General features: G+C 38.8%; 1 protein-coding gene across 3 annotated transcripts; it reads left to right on the top strand.

Moving 5' to 3' along the window:
- The first annotated feature begins 1,081 nt into the window (after positions 1-1,081).
- LOC121511021 (E3 ubiquitin-protein ligase TRIM8-like) lies at positions 1,082-23,376 on the top strand. 3 transcript variants are annotated; one of them, XM_041789495.1, is made up of 7 exons: positions 1,082-1,338; positions 3,820-4,418; positions 15,395-15,490; positions 16,287-16,520; positions 16,683-16,714; positions 18,965-19,080; positions 19,167-23,376. In XM_041789495.1, exons 2-7 carry the CDS (start codon positions 3,849-3,851, stop codon positions 19,826-19,828), a joined length of 1,710 nt encoding a protein of 569 aa, XP_041645429.1. In that variant the 5' UTR covers positions 1,082-1,338; positions 3,820-3,848; the 3' UTR covers positions 19,829-23,376. The 3 variants fall into 3 exon arrangements, with proteins under 3 accessions (XP_041645429.1, XP_041645430.1, XP_041645428.1); XM_041789496.1 differs by having other exon boundaries at positions 1,082-1,342; positions 3,824-4,418; XM_041789494.1 differs by having other exon boundaries at positions 1,082-1,342.
- Positions 23,377-25,390: the final 2,014 nt, after the last annotated feature.

Below are 25,390 nucleotides of genomic sequence, written 5' to 3'. Positions count from 1 at the left end.
TTCTGAATGATTAACATTATTCACAAAAATAAGTTTATTAAGTTTATTCACAATTTATTCTGATATTTTATATACTTATACAAAGAACATTCAAAAATAGTGTATTGTAGAAGAAAAAAAAACTTGGGTACATTTTGTATTTATTTTTTGCATACTAATAGGCAGATTCATGTTTTTACAATATTTACGATTTTTTTTCTTTGATGTATTTTATATTTATACAAAATATTATCAAAAAGAAGAGAATATTGGAAAAATGGTTTTGTACTGAATGCCCTGTTTTAGTTTACTGCAGTTTTTTATTCCTAATTATCTTATTCTCTTTTTTAGAATGTAAATTCCTTATTTTTACTTATATCTGTCTTGTGAATATAAATCAAGACATTTCTGTCTGTCTTATTTTTTCATACTTGCTGGCAGATTTATGATACAATGCTTATTTATTCTTTAATGTATTTAATATTGATTTTTACTATTTCAGTTGAATGTCATAAAATCAGTCTGCCAAGTTGTTGGTGAATTTGCATCTCTCAGGTACTTTATCATAAAGGCACTGGCAACCAATGTTTTCATTGTTAAGGGAGGCTGAGTATCAACTGTTATGAATATTTAATATTGTGTGTGCATTGTGTTTATTCCATATAGCTTGATGGCTCCTTTTTGTTTATTCCTGTCATGTTTTATTGTTACTGCGTGTTTTATCATCTCATCTGGTTTTGTCAAGTGTATCTTTGCATGAAATGTGTTAATAAAAAATACAGTTTTTATTATTTTAAGGCGTGCATTCACACTGTCTTACATTTTTCCAGTGTGATTCAGTGTTTTAATGTTTCTCCTTGTGTACCAACCCTCTCATGGGCCCCTGAGGGCCTCTTACCCAGCCAGCCAGGACTCCTCTTTATGAGAACCAGTGGTGCAGAGGATGACAGGTCACACAAATGTCTCCCGGTCATTTACAATCTCTCCGGTAGAGTTTGCTGTGGCCTGCTCCCCGGCCTTCCTCCTCCTCCTCCTCTTCTCGGCTCCTCCCCGTCTATTTATCAACTCTATGACGGGTCACGTTGTCGGAGGGGGGCTGTCGGTGTGAAAGCACTGAGCTCCCTACCGACGAGTCACAGTCTACCCGCACTTACCATTAAATATTAGTCAAAGAGTTGACGGGAAGGAGAAAGCAGCTGGAGAACAGTCGGCGATAAAAGCCCACGCGCTCAGCCGTTACGTTACGTCGGACTGAGAGTTGAAATCTAAACGGACGAGCTGGATTTCCTCCCGGGCTGGAAGTGAAGCTCCTCGGCTTTAAAGCGAACCGGAGTCCGCCGACGACATGGAAAATAAATAGTTGGTAACGTTGCTTTTTTACTATAAGAATGCGCCTATTGTATTCAGTTTCATTAGTTGAACACCAATTTAACAGCGTTCAGTTGTGTCTTCGTTTAAAAATACATCATCAGTGTAGCTCAGTCAGTGTGACATTTCATTAGTCCCGTTTCCAGTGTTGTTCTCAAGCAAGTTGTCACTTGCTTTTAAACGCCACAGCCTGAATCGCATTGTACAGCATTACCCAGCATTAATTCACTAGCTAACACAGGAAAGTCATTGTGAATCGCTCATTTTCACTCCAGTATGGGGTGAAGTTGAAGTTCTACTGTAGTTGCACTTGGTTTGACTGGAGTTAATCTTAGTTTTCGTGTTGGGCTGGGCAGTATACCGAGTGTGAAAGAAATAGCAAAGTATTTTCATACGAGAAACAGGGTAAGACAATATACACGAAAAAATAGATGTTAGACCTATTGATCAGTTTAAAAGATAGTTTAAAGTAAGGAGTACTAACAGCAATTCTTATTGACCACAAGTTAATTAGTGTTAGACTGAATAGGAAAACTACTGTCACATTTAGCAGAATTTATAGTGTCAGGAAAAGCCAAATCATATTGATGTTTGGTAAACATTTGGTTTATTGGGTAAAACTGGCTCATATTGACTAAAGCCATGATAAAACAGTTACTAAATAGTTTGTACAAATGTCTTTTAGTGGGAGAACATGTGAAGGCCCATTTCCTAGGTTGAAATGTACAGAAATGTAGTGATCTTTGATTATTTTGAACCAAAAGTAAGGCAGAGCATTGTTTCAAGTGCACAAATACAATGATAACATTTGTTTAATTGTGTGGAACTAGCAAGGAGGAGGCTCTCTTGCCATTTCCATACACTTTACCAGATGTTGCCAGCTTATCTGTGCAATTTCAACAGTGCTCTGCCTCTCTTTTGGTTCAAAAAGTGAATGAAGATCATCACTTTTCTGTACATTTTCAAACCAATAATCATTCAATTTATTTGAAACACGTGGTATTTTAGAGTATGGAAAAATGGCAAACTCACAGTAGTGTTGACAATGTGTTTGATATCACAGCGACAATACCAGAAGTCCTAGACACCCAATACTGTGCAATTTCTTGTTTTTGATTATCAAAAATTGCAGGCACACTCCTTCCCAATGTCAAGTATATCAACAATATCTGGTAGAGTGGGTAGAACTGGCATGGAAACCACTTTATTAAATGTGTCCAACCTATTTATGCAATCACAACAGTGCTCTGCCTTTCGTTCGGTTAAAAAAATGAATGAAGATCATTACATTTCTGTACATTTTGATACCACAAATCATTAAAAAAAATGGACATTTTATCATTTTGTAACACGTTATTTGGGAGAATGGAAATTTTGGACAGTTTTTGTTCATTAAAGCCAAAAAATAGTGTTGTGTTCTATTTTGTTGCTATAAGTAAAAATCAAATGATATTGATACTTGTTTGATATCAGAGCATCAAAACAGAATTCCTAATCCTATTTTAGAGTATGGAAAATTTTTACAAGTCATGGCATGGAAATATTGCCAAGGTTTTGTGCAAATATTGACAGTGTGTAGGAGTTTGTGTGCAGTTTTTGTTCATTAAAGCTAAAAAATAGTAGTATAGTATAGTAAAGGACTTTTATTTGTGTTGCTCTGGTATCAAACAGGTTTTAACATTGTTTGATCATTACTCAAATGATATTAAAGTTTATAATTCTGGTGTTGTGATAATAACTTATTTCTTTGAGAAAAAAAAAAAATCTTAGCTAGCCTATATCTTCTATCACCATTTAGCTAAAAATCAATATCAGGGTGTCAATATCACCCAGACCTGTTTTCAGGTCAGCTGTGTTATTGTAATGTACACTTAATAAGCATTTATTAATATCTTCTCTATTTGCAAGGTTGTTTTCCCTACGTTTTTATGTGTCATTCTTACCAGTTCTACTTTACGTAGAAATAAAGAGGTTGTAGGCTTGATTTCCAAAGGGAATTTCTTTAAAAAGTCCTTCATGTACAGAGCACAGCTCTCAGTTTTGCTTTGACTCTTATTAAAACAACCTCTTTCTTTTTCAGTCATCCACCCCCAGCTAATTCCTTTGCTTATTGTAAAGTACATTTAATAAGCTTGTGCTCTGTAAGAGTTTCCCACCTGTGGTTTAGCTTGGCCCAAATATTTCTGCAACATTTTGGACAGTAAAGTAGCAAAAGACTGTTGAAGGTATTTTTTTCATATCCTTGCAGACTTTGAATCTCAGTGTTACTCTGACTTTTGATTAATGTAATCCTGTTTCTTTTCAAGTCAGGCTGCTGACGCTCATGTTCTACTGTAAAGTAGTTCTTTATAACTCTGACCTCAAAACATTTTCTTTTTAGTTTGTTTGACCAAAATCTCTCAGTGTTATTTGGGTGTTTATTTCAAAACATGTTCTTTAAAAATAATTCCTACTTTTGCTTTTATTGATCAGGCAGTATCAGTTTGGATCCAGCTGTAGTCATGGATGAAAATTGGAAAAACTGTTTCGAAGAGGAGCTACTGTGTCCCATCTGCCTGAATGTTTTTGAAGAACCCATCCAGCTGCCATGCAAGCATAACTTCTGCAAGGGTTGCATCTCTGAGGCTTGGGCCAAAGACACTGCCGGGGTCCGCTGCCCTGAATGCAACCATGAATACGACCAGAAACCAGCGCTGGAGAAGAACTTTAAGCTGGCCAACATAGTGAAGCGGTTTAATGCGTTGAACACTGAAAAAGTCCCTGCAGTGCTGCACTGTGTCCTCTGCAGACGAGGCCCACCGCTTCCTGTGAGGAAGGTCTGTCTGCGCTGTAAAGAGCCCTGCTGCCAAACTCACATCCAGACTCACCTGCAGCAGCCGTGCGCCGCCCCGGGACACCTGTTAGTAGACGCTGAGGAGCTGAGCGCTTGGACATGTCCCAGTCATGAGGAGTACAGGCTGCTCCACTGTGAGGAGGAGCAGGTGGCTCTGTGTCCGTTCTGCTGCATCTCTCACTGCACTAACCAAAGACACACAGTCTGCGATGTGGACACTCAGCGCATACAAATGCAGGTACATAAATCACACCCACACATTCTCTCCTACTCACACATTCACTTCCAACTATTAGCTGGCAGGCAGGTGACTGTCAAAATGTTTAAAGGATTCACTTTCTTCCTGGGTTTTTTTAAGTAAACACTTTTCTCTGTTCAGCAGTCTATAAAGGCCTCCTCTCTTTCTTTCTTCCTTTATCTGATGTGAATGGACCGGACAGGTGAAAGCCACCCCTCAGGGTAGATAATAGCGCACACACATGCATGCACACACATGCAGATATACGTCACAAACTGCTTTTAACCTTGATCAAACCAGCCGTTCCTCACAGCCACGCCTTCACATTAGCCGCCCTGTGCCCCCGGGTAAGTGCTGTGATGCAATCTGCAACCACCGGAAACGATGACCCCTGTGCAGAGGGGGTGGATCCTCATGTAGTGTGTTTATCTTAGCTAGAGTGATCACTTTCAGGAGTTGTTCGTGAGGAAATGCACGCTGGCAAAGCTTTTAGGGTGGGCATACCGTTTTTCAAAAGGGGAGGGAGATGATTTGTGGAGTTGTTTGCATGCCAACAACTTCATAAAGTAGCATTTCAGCCATTGCCTAGAGGTGATTTATAGAGAAATCATCAGGAAACCAAAGCTCTGAATGAGGAAAGAAGCAGCAGTTTGTTTATCTTAGCTAGCCTGATCAGTTTCAGGGATTGTTTATAAGGAAATGAAAACTGGTTATTCTCTTTGTTTTGCTCATAAATGACAAATCTGTTTTGAAAAGGAATTGTGGGGATTTTTAAGGTGTTCACAGGCTACAAAGTTTATAATGTCATATTACAACAATTACCAGGAGTGAAAAAAAGTTTCTAGTAAAAGTTTCCAGGTGACTAAGCTTAAAAGGAATGGAAGGATATAGATCCAGTAGCTAGATCAGTTTCAGGAGCTGTTTCAGTAAGAAATTCAATATTTTTTAGGCTCATAAATTGGTTGACATGCTATTTTTGGGGAACCAAAATATGATTGGTGAAGTAGGTGATTTATTTTGTTACATTTTAGTCATTTCCAGCAGTAAAAAGATGATTCTAGTGGATGTTCAAGATGGACAAAGGCTGAAAAGAAAGTAGGACTGTAGTTTAAAAATATGCAGCAGCAGCTGTAACTGGCAAGATCAGTATCAAGAGTTGTTCATGGGGAAAAACACACAGAAATGCTTTTCGGTCCGATAAACAGATAGATATTGTTTTTCTTAGAATGAACTGTGCTGCTTTGTGAGTCTGAAACGTTTAACAAAGTTGGATTACAGTCATGTCCGGGAGCAGGAAAGTGTTTCTAGTGAAGTTTTCAAGTTGTCAAAACGAAGGGAGGAATACACACTGAGGGGTAGTTTTAATGAGGGCATGAACACCAGCAATCCTGTTTTGGGTTTATTTATGAGTTTACAAATTGTTTATGAGAAGAAAATGTGATTAATCAAGGTGTTACAGACAGTAAATCTTCATGTTGTATTTCAGACTTTAACAGGAATAGGAGAGTGATTTTAGTTGAACCTTGAGGTAGATGAAGCTTCCAGAGAAGAATATAGATTCAATAATCTGCAAGATTAGTTTTATTCTCACTTAGTCTTATATTAGGGATGTGCTAAATTCAATTCATGACAATATGTACAAATTAATTATAGCCGATAATGATACCAGGGAAATAGAATTGAAGTTTCTGCCTCAAACTTCAGTCCTAGAACAGACTTAAAAGCTTAAGAAATGAGAATGAAGAAAGAGGAAGACTTCAGCTGACATAGGTTTGTTGGGCCTGCATGAAACTCACAAACATATTTGCACGTATGGTTGATATTTATAGTGGTTCAAGCCAGTATTTACAGTTGGTGTATTAGTGGTAATATCAGCAGAAATGTTCATATCTGCCAAAGCAATTAATTGATTTTCTAAGCTAATATCTGCTGGTACTGATATGGCAATATTATCATGCATCCCTATATTATACATCTTATTTTAGTATATTAAACATCATGGGTTCTTCATTAGGAAATAAGACACTGTTTTTTAAAGAGATTGTAGAGATTAGCTAGAAAGTTCTTCAGCTGCATTTAAACTAAATTTGAAGGGGAAAGTGTGATTACGGTAACATTATAAATACACAAAAAATAAGGAATAAGGTTTGTGGTATATGTTAAATAAGAATTTTATGGAAAATACTTTGTTTACCTTTGCATGCAGGGGCATGAATTTATCTTTGCATGCATGTGGAACTACCAAAAACACGCATGAGGGTGGGAAATGGGCACCTGCCACCAGCCAAATATGGGCGTTTTTGAGTGGTGTCAGGTGAATTTGCTTAACCTACCAGTCACTGGGGCAGGTAAATAAAAGTAACAGGGTCTTTTTGTGACTGTAAACAGCTGAACTTTCTGCTTATTCCTACTGAAATTCTACCTATAGTAAACATTACTGTGAGAATCTTTTAATTTCTGTTATTTTTTGGTGAGTCCTGAGAAAATGGCGTATCTATTCTTTTGCTGACCTTGTCTTTTACAGGTCTGAGTAGTTCTAAAAACATCCTGTTGTCTTTAAACATAGGACATGTTGAAATAGCACTGTTTTGTGACCACAAAAATAACACACACACTTTCCAGCATAACCTTCCTGATTGTGATAACTCATCTAATATGGATTTATTTGTACAGCACATTTATAAACAAGGATTTTCAAAGTGCTTTGACATGTGCAGAAGCAAACAGGAACAAAATATAATCTAATGACCATAAATTGATTATCCTGCCTCTTAGGTTTAGTTGCAGTTAAATCTTCATGTCAGGATCTGTCTGTAATGGAGACTGACCAGCCTCAACATAATAATGATAATAATAATAATAATAATAAAACACTTGTTTTCTGTTTATGAACAAGGCAGAGAGCTTACCAGTATTTTCTTTGATAGTTGAAGTATGTTCCTTTTATTGAACAGCCTGTAACTTCAATACTTAAGGCTAGATGATTATTCTATACCTCACTACCTTATGCTGCTCATTAAAATAAAGTGGCTGGTAAAAAATGTGAGTGACTGGTAGAAATTTTTTAATCCACCAGCCACTCTGGCAGGAAGAAGAGTAAGTTATTTTTCAGCCTTGATGTACATGATGAAAACAGATACTATAAGCCTACATTCAAGCAAGGCACCATTTTTTTTTGTAATTATCTTTTTATTGAGAGTTGGTAAAACATTACGACAAACTGTGTCTTATTCAGTTGTATATCCAACATACATGTCTGCCACAAGTCTCAGAGTTATTTATGTAAGACTTAAAAGAGGAAGAAGAAAAAAACTTTTACATAAAGCATTGGCTAATCGGCCATAAAACAAAATAAATAAAGGCAACCACAAGAGGTTAACAGATAGGGAGTGATCATGTATGCACAACAGCTATCACTTTCTGAAATTAAAATCAGGCCTGCAAGGGGATGCGTAGTTAATCCATTTTTCCCAAAATGAAGTGAACTGTTCAAGTTTATGATTGACAAATGCAGTTATTCTTTCCATTTTGTGAATTTCCATTGTAATTTCCATCCAGGTGTTAAGAGTTGGCCTTTCCTGTGATAGCCACTTCCTAGTGAGTCTTTTTGGCAGCCACCAGCTGAATGTTCAGTAGGTTTTTACCTTTTTTCTGCCAGTCCTAAGGTATGCATCCAAGATACAAGGTCTTACAGTCAAAGGTAACTTCACATTTAAAAATGTCTTGTAGAGCATTATGTATTCTTTTCCAATAGTACTTGATGACATTGCAGCCCCAGAATACATGGTAATGATTCGCATTATGATTTCCACATTTTCTCCAACATAAGGCACCAGGCTTTTAAAGTAAAAGTGAAGGGGTGTTGAATAATATTTTAAAGTCACAGTTTTCCACTTTTTGCAAATACTTGGGCGTGTCACCCAGGTATATTTACAGCCACACAAGTATATTTGGCTAACCATTTTATCTTTTTTTTTTTTTCACCAACTATGCATGGAAGAGAGACATCCACTGTGTCCCTCTTACACATAAGGCATGACATCTTATGTAATTTAGCTTCAATTTAGCTACTGTCTAGTATAAGGAAGCAGGCTAAGTATAAAGTAATGAATTTTTGTGTTATGGTGATTAAAGAGGGAAGAGGTGACAGTGGTATCACTTAATGTTTAACAGAGATTTATTATCATATGCACAATATAACAGACTCTCTGTGTAAATTCTAGTATGTAGTCCATTTCCTAGACAAATAAAGAAAATATACAAATGTTAGTGAAATTTACTGCAATTTTAAGTTGAGAGCAGTCCTTCTTAAAGCAATCATTTTAAGTGTCATTTCAGGAAAGATACAGGGACAGATAAGGATGTTGAATTTGCAGAAAGGAATGACATCTAACCCTTCTTTAGTGGAATCACACAAAAGACCAAAGTACTGCAGAAGAAGAAATTTAAGAGACATCTTCAACCCTGGTACAATCTAGTGTTTGAACAACATTTTAGTCAAATATTAACTATAACAACCATAGATAGATTTGTTTAATAAAACAAAGAGACATTTAACGATATAACTCTATTATATTTTCCTGTCTGTGAAAAAGTGAACACTAATCTAGTCTTTGAAGGGCTGAACTAGCATGTCATGGTTGTGTTCACTGTTGACTTTTCCCTCAGTTTATGCTTCATCACAGTTCCCTCTTTTTTCACAAGTCTAATATAAGTGGCAAACTGTTAAAAACAGCTGCCCACACTGCCTTATACACATTTCTTCTCTCTCTGTAAAAGGGCAGGGGTAAGAATCACATTAGGTTTAGCATCTGCCATGTTGTGCCTTGTTGATAGTTCAGCTTATCGTATAATTCCAGTTGTAAAAGTCACAGATGCATTTCCTTTCACGGGGGTAGATCGCAAACTTCCAAATCAGTTGAAGTATTCATTGCAAACTGTTGGTCTGGTTCAGAGCTATTATTGGGACAAAAGATGTCTGTTCAGCCTTTTCCACAGCTGCACACACCCAGCCATCTTTCTTTTTTCACAGCTGTATGTTCACAGGGTAAATGGAGTTATCCAGGAGTCAGAGGTCCTGGCTTCTCTCAGATTAACACTCTCCATGCCTGAGCCTTTAGACGTACAATACTGTGCACTGTGATGTTGAAAAAGTAGCAATAGCCAAAACTTCTAATTCAAGGCTATAGCGGCTCCTCAGCTTTACTTACTGAGAGGTCATTCTTTTTGACAGAGCTGCGGTCTATTTTGGTAAAGGATTTTTAAATTCCCCTGGCAGCACTTTTGTTGCTTTTGGGATAAACAAAGAGGGAAAAACCAATGCAGCTATGTTCATATCTTTTAGTTATCTTTGGCCCTCCAAGGAGACTTTTGCAGTAACCTTTTGCAGGCGTGCTGGTAATTTCAAGACGAGAAAGGAAGGGTAATATAATAGTAATGTGGTCCCTGGGACAGGAGGAGGAGGAGGAGCCCTCCCACACAACCTCACCTTGGTTTTCTCAGGCATCTCAGCAGGAAACCATCGTTATGGAGGCTCAGCCGTTTGCAGTTTCTTGTATCTGGGCTTCAGTGAGTCAGTTCTCCCAGAATGCTGAGGGCAGTCCATTGACATCAGTCGTGGGGAATAGTTGTCAGTTGATTGTGAAAGAGGCTCTCTGTTCATTGAGCCCGAGGCTCCTCATTTAAACATGAGCTTCCTGGCAACCCGCGGGTGTCTGGATGCCTAAATAGGACAGTGGGGAAAGTGATCATTGGCGGGGTTTAATCTTGATAAAGGTAGGCTTTCACGCTGCTGCAGAGAGATCTGCAACCAGACTGTTCCCTCCTGTCCCTTTATGCTATTTCAAGCACATAACAGGACAAAAGGGGAATGAGAGGAAAACAGAGAAAATGAGAGAGCCATGAAGGTAGACAGGCACAGAAAAACAGTCAGCATAAAGCAGTTCATGCACCAATCACAATAGCAATAAACCAACAGTCTTTTGTCACTACAGCAGTCATACAGAAGGTTTTTGCAACCACACAGCTCCAACACACAGTCCTATAACATACAAGTGTGCTGTCTGTAGTTTTTCCTGCACTGTTCATTTGATTCTAGACTAAGCTAACTCAGTAAAGGGAAGAATCCCTTCCAATGTTCATATCAGATTGTTTGGAGAAGACTGTGTAGCTTAAACTACAAGTGTAATCAAGATGTGTAGCGGAGGTAATGGTGTAGGATGTGCTCTAAGAAGATAATTAAGGACCATTTTGTTGATGTTTTTTTCCATTAAGATTTATTTTTTGTCTTTTATGCCTTTCATTGATGGGCAGGATAGTGTATAGAGTCAAAACTCAGGGGAATGCAGTAAGGGAGCCACAGGCCAGATTGGAACCTGGTCCTCTGTGCAGGAATCATAAACTAACTGCTAGGCCACAAGCACCCCAACTCTGTTGACTTTAAGTCAGTCCTATATGAGAGAATATGAAAGGATAGGGTAGGATTTTTTTGTATTAAGTACTACTTGAAAGGTTTACAAAAAAAAGCCTACAGAAAGGCATTTAAGTTTAACATGGTGCCACTATTCCACTTTGTAGAAATACCTTGACTTTCTAAAAAGGAAAACCTTTTATTTTTGGAAAATTTTAAGTTATTTTGAAAGCAGTACTGTAAAAACTTCATGTTTTGTATCTTTTAAGCTACTTAGTATATGTTTGAGCTGAGAAATACACACATCATAATTATCATTATTCTCTGTATTTTCCTCGATAGCCAAGCAAGTAAGACTCATGATATCATTTATGTATTACTGTATCGTAATTGCAATCGCAATATTGTCCAGTAAACTACAGTCCACATTATTGCCGAATCATGCAGCACTAGTATATATACTTGTATGAAGTGCTAAGACATGCAATGTCATTGTGCAATGTCCCAAGTGCGTGCAATTCGCACCGTCACATGCTGCATGAGACCTAGTGCAGTTAATAAATTCACTCCATTCATTGTGTAATGCAGTTGGCAACTTCAGCTTCACTGCTCACATGCTGGAATACTTAATGACACAGGCCACTCTGGCAGAGATTGGTACCATCTTTTAACAGCCCTGGCCCTTGTTTCGTCATAACCGTGCATTTTAAGGAAACAGGGACTACCATTAAGTGATTTTGAGTGCTAGTTATACTGAAAACACCCTTTAGAAGGGACAAGTGAAAGGGCAGAGCAACAACTAGCACCATCAGGGGTTGCAAGTTTGTCTCATCTAGGACAAAACAGTTGTACAGAAACTACGCTGGACAAAATAAAAATTTTCACCCAGGAAGACGGTTTAAAGCTTTTCTCCCCTTGGGAGATTTCCAAAAAACAAATTGCAGCTTATATACCAGGGTGGTTTATGTTACGGATTTTATGGTAGTTCTTTATTTGCAAAAACAGCATTAACACACTATTATATATGGTTACAATCATATAAAAATGCCCAAATGGGATAAAAAAATGGAGGTCTGGATAAAGGAACCCTCCAAAGACTGAAACTAAATCTGCTAAGTCTCATCACAAACAGAGAAGAGAATACTCTTTAAAAAAAATGAATAGTTATTATACACTGCACATATTTTCTGCTTTTAACATGCCTGTAACATCTGCAATAGTTATGGCCCTTTTCCAACGGCCCGTCTTAGCCCTACTCTACTCAACTTGACTCGACTCTACTCGGTTTGTGTTGCATTTGCACGGGCGCGGTACCTTGTACCAGATACTATTTTTTTAGTACCTGCTCTGCTCTGGTTCCCAGTGAGCTGAGCCGATACTAAAAGGTGACGTCAACTGACTGCCGGCCACTGATTGGTCAGAGAATGTCGTCACCGAAGAGTCATGAGCGCGACGCCCGACACAGGAATCAAACCCGCCATTTTTAGAAAATGACAACAGGTACCAGGGCTGGTGGAAAAGGTACCCAAACCGAGTAGAGCTGAGTAGAGTAGAGTCGAGTCAAGTCAAGTGGGGCTGGAACTGTGTAGTGGAAAAGCACCATTAGTGAGTTGACTAAAACGTCAGCCTGTGTATATCTTCCAGGGCTGGTAAAATCTATGAGTGATTTGAGTGTCTTATTTCCAGCCTTTGCAGGCCACCTTCCCTTCACTATTATTGGCAAACTATCAATCAATCAGCCTTTACTGGTGTAATGCCAATTCATAACCAATGTTATTGCAAGATAAAAGGCAAGCCTAGACTGTACTGTATGTTTTATTATATAACACCATGAATATTGCTAAATTAAAGTGGCAAAGAAAATGGGCAGAAATCTCAAGTAAAAACCTGACTCATGTTTAACAGCCCTCTGCTGAAGCTGGGCCTGGTGAAAGTGGATAGAACAAGAAAGATGAGCAGAGACACAGCAAAAAGAATGAATAAGATAGATATTTGGCTGTCCTGACCATAAATCTATCTCGATCTTATTTTCATCTATAGCTACAAAGTCAGAAATAATAAAAACAGAAGAAATAACAGAGATAACCATGTTTGCCAGGAGACTTGACATTCTCATATTAGCATTAGAAACTGAGATGATAATGAAATGGAGAGGCCTCATATTGGTAATCATAGTAGTAGTAGTTGAGCATTGCTTAGATTCACTTCAGCATTTATAATACTGATAATAGATGTAATATATGTGTTTGGTATTTGTGGGAACAAGAACATTAACTGATCATTCTAATACTAGCATTAGCAACAGAGGGGAGGTATAGACTTTCCCAAACACATCGTACATCCACATTCTTGCTGTCGACATTTGGAGTTTTCCATGCGACCATATTATGAGCGTACTAAGCAAAACTTGGCATGCTATGTTGCAATAAAGAATCTTTTATCAGAAGTATTTTGGCCATTATGTGCAACTCCCTTGTACACCCTTGTCCTTATGACTTGTTTGAGCATGTGATAGAAACAAGGAAGTGCTTGTCACAGCATTACTCCAAAGTGCCATCAGTTGTTTCACTGATTATCTTTAAAGTACAAGTAAGAAATGAATTCCGTTACACTGCTGCAGTATTGTCATTATCATTGGTTTGACTTCATTTAAGCCTTCATGATATGAGAGAAATCTGCAATGTGCTAAAAATTTTGGTGAACCTATACTCAGCATGTATTACAACTTAAACTCCTCAGCCTTTCTGCTTTTCTCATGACCTCTGCACACTTGTTATTCAGGTCAAGAACGGATGTTCATCATGGAAGCTGTGCAAACCACATTTCCCTTTAACTTCTTATCCTCAGCTATCTTCCAAGCTAGCATTAGCCACCACCAGTTAATCTGAGGTTGGATACCTTGAGCAGCTGGGTAGGCCTTCAACTGATTGGCTAACTGGTGTGTCTGCGTGACCCATTTAGCCTGAGTTCCATCTGTAGGACCATTTTTATAATGATGGATGTAAATACATGGCTAATTAAGCTTAATACATTTTTTCTTAACATCAACTTCAGATGATTCTTTTGCAGTGTATTTTTTACATGTTTGAATTGCAGTGACTATGACAGTGCGGTTAACTGTGCAGAACTAGTTTAGCCGCCACTTCACTCCTTTAACAATATCTGCTGCAGCAGACAGCTAGACAAAAGCTTTAATTATCCAGAAACATGACTCCAAACAGATTTTAGAGTTGAACCTGTTCTGCTGGGTGTGCCATTTTGTTTTTTTTCTGTTTCTAAGTGGCGAAAAGAATCAATTTATGCTGCTTTAATGGCTTAAAAGCTTAATTTATCTTGTTGCCATTCCCTAGCTTCTGCTTTCATTGCCTAACTCTTAAATCTTTGTCCATTATTAATATTCATAAAAGCAAAAGTTGATGTAGTTTTTATGGGCCCTGTATTTTCCATCATTCGACGCCCTTTTTTGCTGTTTTGTTACAGGAACAAAATGCACTCTTGAAAGTGTTCATTGTGGGGTAGTTTAGTGGCCGGCCAGTTGTTCAACACAAGACTCCATGAGTGTTGTAAGCAGCTGAAGAGGCCTGTTGCTGTGATACCACAATGTAGCTACCCTGAAACTCACTCACTAGAGACCACAGGAATGTCCTCTTTCTCCCTATCTCCCTCTTTTCTTTTTTCTGTTTTTTTTTTTTTTTTTGCTTCAAACTTTTCCTCTGTTGGTTTCACTCTCTTTTTGTCCACTTCCTTTCTGTCCGTTCTTGGCATGTGCAAGCAGAGCCCCCACAGCACTTTGCCTTTCCTGCCGTTCCCTTTTTCTCCCATGCACACTCATGCGGAGGGAGCGAGCAGACCCCGGCGTTGTGCACACAGACGTGACAATCTGTCACTGACACAGAGGCCAATGCAAACAATAGGAGTGATGCATGTGGCAAAATGAGAAAGCAGAGAGGGGTAGTGAGACTCACTCCCTCCCTCCACACTTTTTGCTCCCTCACATACACATTAGCTCTCACATATAAATACATACACAAGGCTTTGTTGCCATGACAGCCGGTTCTCTTATTTGGGCACGGTGCCTTTCCCATGCAGAAACAGTTCATTAAAAAGCCTACCTGCCCTCCCCTGCTCCTAGTTAGCTGTCAGCCTGTGACTGCAGATTGATTTCCGTCTCCTGCAGTAAATGGAGAAGGATTGTGTTCAGCGGCTCTTTTTGCTCTCTGATTCAGCCTGCAGAGGAAGTAGGCTGGCCCCAACAATGGACTTTACTTGATGTAGCAGAGTCCCTGATAAACTTAGAAACAATCAGAGATAGATTTGTGCAGTCATGTTTGCCATAATGGATAAATGCATGTGGTTGTTGCTGGCAGCTGTTGTTTCCTGCGTCTCATCAGGATTGTGGAGGAGGTTGTCTTAGTGACTAATGAATAGCACCCAGGTTTGCTGAGGTCACAGTGGAGGCCTGAATATCAAGACAGACTGCATGTGCGTGTTTATTATTTCTATTTTCAGTGTATCTTGTTGAGGTTCATCTGTCTAATCCATCTCTCAATATGTCATCTCTCCACAGGCCATGCTAATGAGGCAGCAGGACAGACTGGAGGGCCGTGTTCAGAACATCGATGAGCAGCTCACCAAGCTGGAGTCAGATAAGACGCTCATGAAGGTACAGTACGACACACACATTGTGTGAGTTAACACAAACACAATTCAGAACATTATCAGCACTTGTCCCTCAGTTCTTTGTCATCGTGTGGGGTTTTGTGCTGTAATTTAGTCTCCACTGTGCTGTAATGAAATGTCGCTGCACCTTTGTTCACTGTTGGAAAATGAAAAGAAAATATCATTTAGCTCTAGGTTTGAATGGCTAGTGCATTAGCCTGGAAAATGCAATTTACAAATGGCTTTCCTGCTTTACCTCAGAATATAAAAAGCTTTGAATACACAAAGTAAAGAAAGAAAAATGTGCTTCAATATGCATAACTGAACACACCAATTCATTATTGTGTATTGCAGCATATTTTATCCCAGGTTTTTATCTGTTTTCTGCTGGAAGGTGTTAATGGTAATTTATGCAGATGAAATGCTTATGCTAATAAATGCACAAAGTTATTTAAAATAGCAAAGTTGTTTGTTAAAACTGGAACTCCAGCAGTTTAATATTGCACTTTGTGGCAGCACAGAAGACGTATTCAAAGTAGAGAAGTCAAACTTTACTCTATTAGAAATCCTTGCTCTTGCATACATTTTCTTGTGTGTGACAAAACTTCCTCCAGAGCTGCTAAGAACATTTTAAAGCTATTTTCACATACTGAGTAGTGCTGTACAATTGTAAGTTAATACATACAGACATGCTGAATGGGTACTGTGCCCAAATAATTTTAGTGTAAATGCATTTAAAACTCAGAGAGTGTGTGTCTGAGCATGTTTTTAAATGAACCTATCTTCTTCTCGCTCCACAGGATGCGGTGTCTGAACTGAAGGAGCGTGTGAGAGCTCAGTATCAGAGGATGCATGCATTGCTGGAAGCGAATCAGGCTGAAACGGTGCAGATGCTGGAGAGCACTTTCACCGCATACGTGAGGAAAAATTCCCAGCAGGTCTTGCAGCTCAACGAGAAGCGCCAGGAAGCGGAAAAACTCCTGAGCTCAGTACAAATGTTATTCCAAAGAGCGGACAATGTCAACTTCATGAAGGTACAAAATCTTGAAATTCCCCTACCACATGCACTCACACCTATTCAGGTGCACAAATCACATATTCACTGAAAACAAGTATCAAACACAGGGCTATTTTAGAACAAACATTGATCCCTTTACGCTGTCTGAATGATTTTTGTGTCTTTTTATGTTTCCCAGAATACAAAACCTTACCAGCTGCTGATGGACAGGTAAGCATCCTTGCTTCCCTTCTAATGCTCTAAACTGTTAGACCACTGGATCAAAAATATGTGTAAATACTTAAGGGCCTAAATTTTTACAGGCTAAACATCAAGTTTGAAGTTTCCTATTGGACCAACAATAACTGCATATGCATTAGAGGTACTACTATAATATTTTAGTATACTATAAAGTCTTAAAAAATCTTACCTGTTCTTCTTTTCAAGAAGATTCTTCACTTGGAAACCGTTTAGTTTCCTTTATCTGTGCAAGTCTGCACTTTTTTTTAAACCAGAGATGAGCAGGCAAGAAAACCTTTGTGTTTTCAAACACTTCTAAAAGAAAGAACGGTTTTTATGTCACTATTTATTCATTTATTGCTTTTCAAGATGTTTATGCCCAAGTAATAGCATTGTACTCTGCTTTTACATAAAAAAGGTGTACTGTGACAGTGCTGGTGGCTAAGACTTTGGTTTTAGTTTAGTTTTATTTATGGTCTGCCAGCCAGGGGGAAACCTAGGCAAATGCAGTGTATTTGTCACTTTTAAGTCACTCCCCATAACTAAGAAACAGCATAAAAGATGCAGAAGTATTAAACTCAAACAAATGTAATAAAACAAAAGGAATCACAACAAGTCAAAATAATGAATCAAAGAATTATAAATGTCAACACATGATACACACAGTTTTTTCTCTTATGACAGTTTATAAAAGATAAATAACCACCAATGGAGCTGAGGTCAACCTGTCAATCAAACAAGTGTCAGCTATCAGTCAAGTCCAAGCTGCATTAGGCTTGGTTTGCGTAGGTGGTTTACGATCACGAGAGCCCAAATATCCATTGGGAGTCAGGAAGTGGGGGACAGTCTTCAGGAATAAATGGGAACTGAGGAAAATTTGTCCTTAACAGTTCTAAATGGATTTACGCTGCAATTAATATCAGAACATTTCCACATACCAAACCCATCTTGAAAGGCTCCAATCCACAACATTGGTATTGAACCAAACATTGTTCAGAACAATCAGCGTCAGTTGAGAAGAACGATGCGGGGTTTAGTTGTATTCAGAGCCGTTTGCATTGGCTGCCTCCTTGTGGTGCTGACCTCCGATGTAGCTTTAGCATAGCATCAGTTTTACAAGAACTTCACTACGTTTCTGCATGAAATACAGAATAAAAACAACACCAAGAGCTTTTCATGATGTTAAAGATGTTTTTCGCTGTTCTGCCAACCTGCTTCGGCATGAGTTTGTGATTGGATTAGTTGTGTGAGTGGTTGTGTACAGTGGTTGCTAGTGGAGTGATTAGCTTGGACGTAGCCGTAGCCGTAGTCAGAACTGGGCGACATTTCTTTCTTAAAACAAGGGCATAGAGAAATACTGAAAGCTTTTCATGACAGAAACAATGTTTTCACTCTTCTCCTGGTCTGCTTCAGCACGGCTTTGCGATCATTGCAGGTGGGGGTTTGCTGCTGTATCCAGTGGCTGCTGCTGGGCTAGCTATTAGCGCGGATGTTGCTGCTCTGGTTTGCCCGTCATGAATATGACAGCAGGAACATTCCTCCAATCACCTTCTGAGAATTTTTTGGAGAGTCCTGCTCTTCCCTAACGCTTTCCATGGAAGTTTTCCCAGATAAATTTAAAATATATTCTTGCATATGTTTTACCTTTTGTTTTTATTTTTGCCTAAATATTTCACTGATTTTGGGGACACAAAAGTAGCTTAATAATGAAAAATGTTTATATTTTTGCATTTTGGATGCCTGACATAGTTGTAAACCATTTAAAACACGGTCTTTTCAGCAGTGTTTCTCTATGCCAGCATCACTTCTTGCTCCCCAGGGGGCGTTCTCTGCTGCTGCGAGATGTCATCTGCAAAAAACCTATACTGTTCTGTCAGGATCACTGCACCAGGCTGGATCTGTGTTGAGTTGTGCGCATCCAAGGGCCTAAATTCCCTCAACTTGAGCAAATTTTCCACAAAATGCAAAGCTCTACAAATGAATCAGCATCTTCCGACTCCAACAACAGAGACTCGTGGTGGAATTTTATTTAAGTCCATTAGAGTGCTTGCTGGAGAACATAAATAAAAACCAGAGGAGAGAAGGAAGAATGAATGAGTTGGCATGTTGCAATACAGCAGTTGATAAGCAAAGGCTTTTTGTCAGTTAGAGATCTTTAAAGCAGATTTGTGTCTTAGCCAAGGGTGCAAAAAGCTTGTTGAATCTTGAAAGAGTATTTGATCTGTATGTGTCTTCTTGTAGGTCAAATTCACACCTGACTAGTGCCATCCCACCACTCAGAGTGGGCCAACTCAACTCTCATCATTTACTGTCTGAACTCTCAACAAGGGAAAAAAACCTTCGTAAAGTCTTAGAAGGTAAGAAAACAACATGAATAGGTAAAAATGAAGAAAATTGCTTTTTAGTATTGTCTAAATACACTATGGTGTCTTTCTCTCTTCAGAGCCGTTCAATGAGGCATCCATTCTTGAGGTAGTCCCATCTCACAGCAGCTCTGCCGTCTCCCATACAGAGACGAGTTCAGGACTGCAGAAGAGAAAATACAGCATGGCTTTCCTGGAGAGTAACACAACAAACTCCACCCCCCAGGATCCCCCACCTTTGCTCTACAGCAGTAAGAAGCCCTTCCTGGCTGAGCAGAGCCATCGGGCGCCGTCCATGTATTCCTCTGATGGACTCTCCCAGAATCCTCACGCTGGCCCCGGACACAGCAGACTCCTTGACACTTCAGCCCATCACATGGTGGGTTTAGGCTCCAGCTCTAGCCACCACTCAGGGACCATATTCTCCCCCTCACATTTCCCCAGCGGAGGTGCCTCACAACAAGCCATGTACGAAGGCAGGAAAGTACTCATGTGCACTCTGAATAACTGCTGCTGCTCCAGGGCCCCCACAGCAGCTCGTGCACGGCCTCCGTACCCGGTGTCAGACTCCTTCCCTTCTATGACCTCTCAGGAGTTTACCCCACATGCATCTCTTCCTACAAGTCAGTCCCTGCAGCATTTTCCAATGAGGGGGCTGATGGAGGCCTCACAGACAGCCCGGCACCCTGACTTCTACGGGCTGTACGGCCAGTCTTCAAACAAGCATTACGGGACCAAGTAACAAAGAATCGGCATTTGTTCTGCATCATTTAATCAGAATACGCATTAGGATTTTCATTGTTACTTTTTGTTTCTCTCCATGTTGGTCAGAGATTTGTAGTTGGTTCTGGCTTTTGACTGTATATTAATATGGACAGCTTGTCTCCGCTTCCTTCCGTTGAACATAGTGAAGCCAAATATCACAGTGACAGGAGATGACAATATTTTGCTGGGGAAGTAGATTTAAGCTAAGAAATGTGCTCAAAGGGAGTTGCAGAACTGGCACCATGCCGATTTTGCTAAATGCAGCACACATTAAACGTAACTGTTAGAACTTCCAAGATCCCTCTAGTTGATTCAAGCCAGCAGAACAAACTGTTGTGTCCGTTTGGAGTAGACGCTCATAGTTATGAAAAGCTGAATGACTGTATTGTCAGTTTTAGTTATATTTTTTCTTGCCGTTCCTCCTTTATTCACTCAGTCTAGTTGACAGTGGTGTATGGAGCCACATTTTTCAACAGAGCTTGGATTTGACAAATATTTCTTTGGGTGTGTATTTGACATGATCGTTCAATCCAAGCCCCAGCTATTAAAGTAAACAATGACGCTTCAGCGCATGTAATAACTGGGGCCCTCATGCTTGAGAGTTGTAATTAGGGCTGCAAGCTTTAATGAATTAACTACGCTAAAATAAGGCCCATAATTAGTGCATTCCGTTTCTTTTAATCCCATGCTTAATTGTCCCTTTCAGGGCACTTTCAGTGTGTTCAAAATCGCATACGTCTGTACAAAATGCTAAATACTTTGAGTGCATATGTGTGCAAGGTATACTCTGATGCACTCAAAAATGTCCAAGAATTGATTGATGGACACTTCGCACCCTCTTTTCATATCGGTGATATAGCAGGTGTTGTACTGTTAGTATGCTAGCGCGCTAGCTAATGTTAGCATACGCGTACTAGCTATCGTGTCATTAGCAATTGCAGCACATTCAATCAAGCTATGCAAATCAATCAAAAAAAAAATATTAAAGGCATGATGTTTTTTACAATGAAGCAAATAATGTTAACATAACATACAAGTGACATGGAATTAATAGTGAGTGAATATATACGTTAGATTTTGATTCTAGCTGCTTATTGTCTATTATGCATCTACTTTTTAAAAGGAAGCAGAAGAAGAAAACAGAAGCTGTTAACCATCATCACTTCCTTCTAGTGCAAATCAGCAGTGTGGGACTGAGACAGTAGCTGTAACTGCTTTGAACCGTTTTTGAACTGTTTTAAGTGTACTGTAATGCAGTGTAGTTACAGAAGTGTTTGATTTGAGACAGTTTAGTTAAGTCACTGCTGCATCTTTGTGAGGCCACAGTGAAGTAAAGTAAGAAGAACATTGCCCCTTAATGTCTCATTTCACCGTTAAACTCAGAAAGCTCAGTGGACAAGTCAGAAGTCATCTGTGTTATCAAATATTTAACTTTTTACTGTTTACTTATTTCCTTTTAAATCCATGACAAGTTTTGAGCTCATTTTATAATTTTTGCTCTTCCCTAAGTTCTTGCCTTTCAAAATAAAGGCAGCCTTAGTTTAAGACAGTACAAAATTCCAAAATGAAACAAAAACGGTTTTAGCTGCATCAGTGGAATATCAATATGCAACAAAAAGATGAGATTAATTATGACTAACGGCAGAAATTCTGAGATTAATCATGATTAAAATGTAAATGCTTGACAGTTGTAACGTATTACATAATACAGCAGTTCCCTCACCGATATTATAGCTCGTATACGCAACTACAAAATGGTAATAAACTGCATAAACCAATAAAATCATGATATTTTTATCCACAAATCATTAGGGATGAGTATTAAAATCTGGTACCAACATATCCAATACCTCCCAGACCAAATTACAACAGATATCGATACTTCATTTGGATACCTGCCACCCCAGTGCGACCCTCTGCTACCCCAAATGAAAGGCAAGAAATACACTGGAATTTGTGTGATTTATATGTGAAGTTCCTTTTCTTATCCAATGTTCAACTGGTATAAAGATATTTCTGCATATCATTTTAAGATACTCAGACAACTTTTATTCGTCCGCTGACTTTCAACACACTTTTTTAAAAATAAAAGTATTGATTCAGGCACTGGAACTGTATAAAAATGATCAATTTAAGCGGTATCAGAAAAAAAAACATTAAAAAACAAACACAACATTTGAGAATAGAACAAACAAAGACAGTTACACTCTGGTACAGGCAGAGATGAAAAAAGTACAAAACTGTTGTATTCCATTAAATGTATAGTTACTTTGTTTAAAGTGACTTCAGTAAAGGTAAAAGTACTGGTCTGTAAATCTACTCAAGTTAAAGTAAGGTAGACCATTTAAACTTTACTCAAAAGTTCTGAGTACTGCTAGTTACTGTTGGCTACCTAAGGGGTTTATACAATAAAATATGCTGTCTCCTTAATGTGCAACAACAAGAAGATAATAAGAATCTCCAGCCAGGTTGGTTATTATAAGGAATGACTTAACCCAAAGAAAAAAAATCTAACAGCTGTTTTGGAGTGAAATGTAAAATCAATATCTCATTATGTACTACTGACCATCATGCGTAATCAAAACCAAACTATAGGCCAGTTTCATGTCATTAACAGAAGGCTTAGACCTCCTTCTTTTGGCTGTTAGAGTAAATTTTTACTTAATAGTTGATGCTTTTAGAATGTAGTGAAGTACAATACTTCCCCCAGAATTTAATTAAGTAAAAGTTGAATTAAGATTTAAGATTTTAAAAACTAATAAAAAAAAGTACAACCCAGAAAAGCCACTCAATTACAGTAATTTGAGTAAATTTGTTATGTTGCTCTCTACCCTTGGGAATATGTAAACATGATTGGAAATGAGGGCACGTCCCTCCACATTGGTGATCCAGTTGCGTTTTTTTATGGGAGGGGGACTTCACAATGTCTTAGTTCATGGTCCTAACGGGATATTATTATTACTACATGATCTAAACTTCAGGCAGTGAGCAGTGGGAGCTCTAAATATTTTGGCTTCACTTCCAGGAGGCTGTTACTCTGTCCATCTTATTATACAGTCTATTGTTCTCTAGCCTTCATATTAATGTTAATTTGACATTTATCTGACCCAGATTTAGGAAACCACGCTCTGTTTACCTCCTGAATCACAGTGACAGAAGTAATGCTCTAATTTCTTTTATTTTCAAATCAACTGGAAGTGCTAATGTGAATCATATAGTCTTAAATCCATTCAAGCAGAGAACTAAAGAACTGAGTCCTGGCGTGGGACTCCAGAGACTTTCAGTGCCTAAAACGACTGTTAACTCTCTCTTGTATACTTGCAAGTTCCTAGCTCTTGATTTTTTTCTTCCCTGTTTGCAGCTGAAAGCATGCAGGGAGCCTCTCCATGCACTCCAAAAGTCCACGTGGCTTTAGAAAAAACACTGGACTACAAATGTTTGTCAGGTTTTTCATGAATTTTTATACAAGATTATGAATAAACCAAAACCAGTGGAAAAATAATGAATAAAACGCATATTAATTTACCTTTTTTGTTGTGTTTTATCAGATTTTATGTGATCTTTTGGTTTTTTATCCATGATTTTGGCATCTTTAAAGTGGATTACACATTTGTTTTTCCATGTTTGATTATAGCTGTGGTCTGTGCGTACCAAAAGGCACAATGTGTGATTTGTTTAGGTTTAGAGGTTTTACAGTTTGACTCACAGGGTTACAATGAAATGTCAGAGCTTCCAGTGAAGAGAGAAAAGCCATTATTGCAGTGCGACTCACCCACAGTCTATTCATAGGTTAAAGCTTGTAAATGGAAAAAGAACGCCCTGCGTGACCACATGTTTAAGATCTACAGTATTCAGAGGAATCTCCAAGCAGAGTGGAGGAGGTTTGGACGATGATTCGCTGCAGACGGGCCCACAGCAGGCCTTATTATCTGCCAATTTAGGACAGTTCACTTCCTTGTCAACATCCTGGTCTCGGGCAAAACCTCCGTCTCATGCCTCTTTGTCTCATTATTGGAGCTTGTTGTCGAGTTAGGTCAGAGAACAGGAATAACTGATGAGCAGCACCTCCCTCTCTTCCTCTCTCGGGGTATCATTTGCGGGGGCTGGATGCAGAGGAGGAAGAGGAGGAGGGTGAGAGCAGCGGATGATATAAGCGCAGAGTTTTAATGAGGGCTGGGACAGCAGAGTCATCTACTTATCTGTCACTCATACTCCTTTCATCGCTCCCCTCCCCCCCAGCGAGACGGTGAGATAGACGGAGGGGCGGATAGAAGGGCGGAGAGGGAGGGGAATGGTTAGAGAGGGTGAGGCAGGAGAGGCACATCACTTATTTATTTATGGGTTATAAAATGTTCTGCCCTCCTGTTCTGTCCCCTCATGCAGGCTTTTTTAAATTTTAATTCAAATTCAAGAGGGTGACACTGAAATTTCTGATATCCTTTTCAAAGGAGCCGGCCTCCTTTAGCATCGAACACGAGGCAGAGGAGGAGGAGGAGCGGAGGTTTAGTTACAGTGTGGCATGAATCTGACATTTATTGTGTGTGTGTGTAAGCCTATTAGCATTCCCCTTGAGCCTGGTTCCTTCTGTGTGTGTTATTAATAAAACATGCAGCAGATATCCTGAAGGAGGCCATACCATTAATTTAATCCATATGAATGATTGCAAATATAGCTGCATGTTTTTCATTATAAACCAAGTCATTTTAAACATTTAAAACTAAAAAGTAAGGGACTTGCATGATCAGCAAGTTTTCTAAAATTATAAAAATGTTGTGGTCAGTGTCTGTGCTCATTTATGTTCAATTTTATTCATTTAAAAAGGGGAAAAACAGATTAAATGAAACTACAGCATATGAATTAATCTGAATATACACATCAACATACAAAACTGCTTATTTGCATATTTTGTTTTTCTTCTTGGCCATACGTGAAGACAAAGGACAGAGATTGTGGCACACATTGTTGAGATATACCAATCACCGATCACTTTATTAGGTATACCCTTCTGTCTGCTTATTAATGTAAATATCTCATCAGCCAATCACATGGCAGCAATCAATCCTTTAGGCATTATTTTATTCATGTAAATGGACAGAGGAGGACAGAATTATTAGCCTTTCTATTAAAATTTCAGTATTTCCCAAGTGCTGTTAAACAGAGCAAGGTTTTATTTAAACACAGCTTTTCCAAAGATCCTAGTTTTATTTTGGATGCTTTCATTATTTTACTTTGCACACAAAAACAAAATTTTCACCCCCCCCCAATTTACACACTATAAAACTTCAGTTAGGGTTTGAGCTGCCACTGAGAAAACATGTCAAAAACAAAATAAATCAGTTTAAACTTGTGAAAAAGAATTGTTGATGCTCACAAAGCAGGAAGACATATAAAGGGTTTTTTTCTGTCCTTTGGACAGATGAGACCAAACCAGAGCTCTTTGGCCATAAAGACTTTGCCTATGTTTGGAGAAAGAAGAGTGTATAACCCAAAGAACACGGTCCTCACAGTGAAACATGACAGTGGGAATATTATGCTGTGG

This window comes from Cheilinus undulatus, linkage group 6 (assembly GCF_018320785.1).
Source record: "Cheilinus undulatus linkage group 6, ASM1832078v1, whole genome shotgun sequence".
Taxonomy (NCBI): Eukaryota; Metazoa; Chordata; class Actinopteri; order Labriformes; family Labridae; genus Cheilinus; species Cheilinus undulatus.
This window is presented reverse-complemented; position numbering and strand designations above follow the sequence as displayed.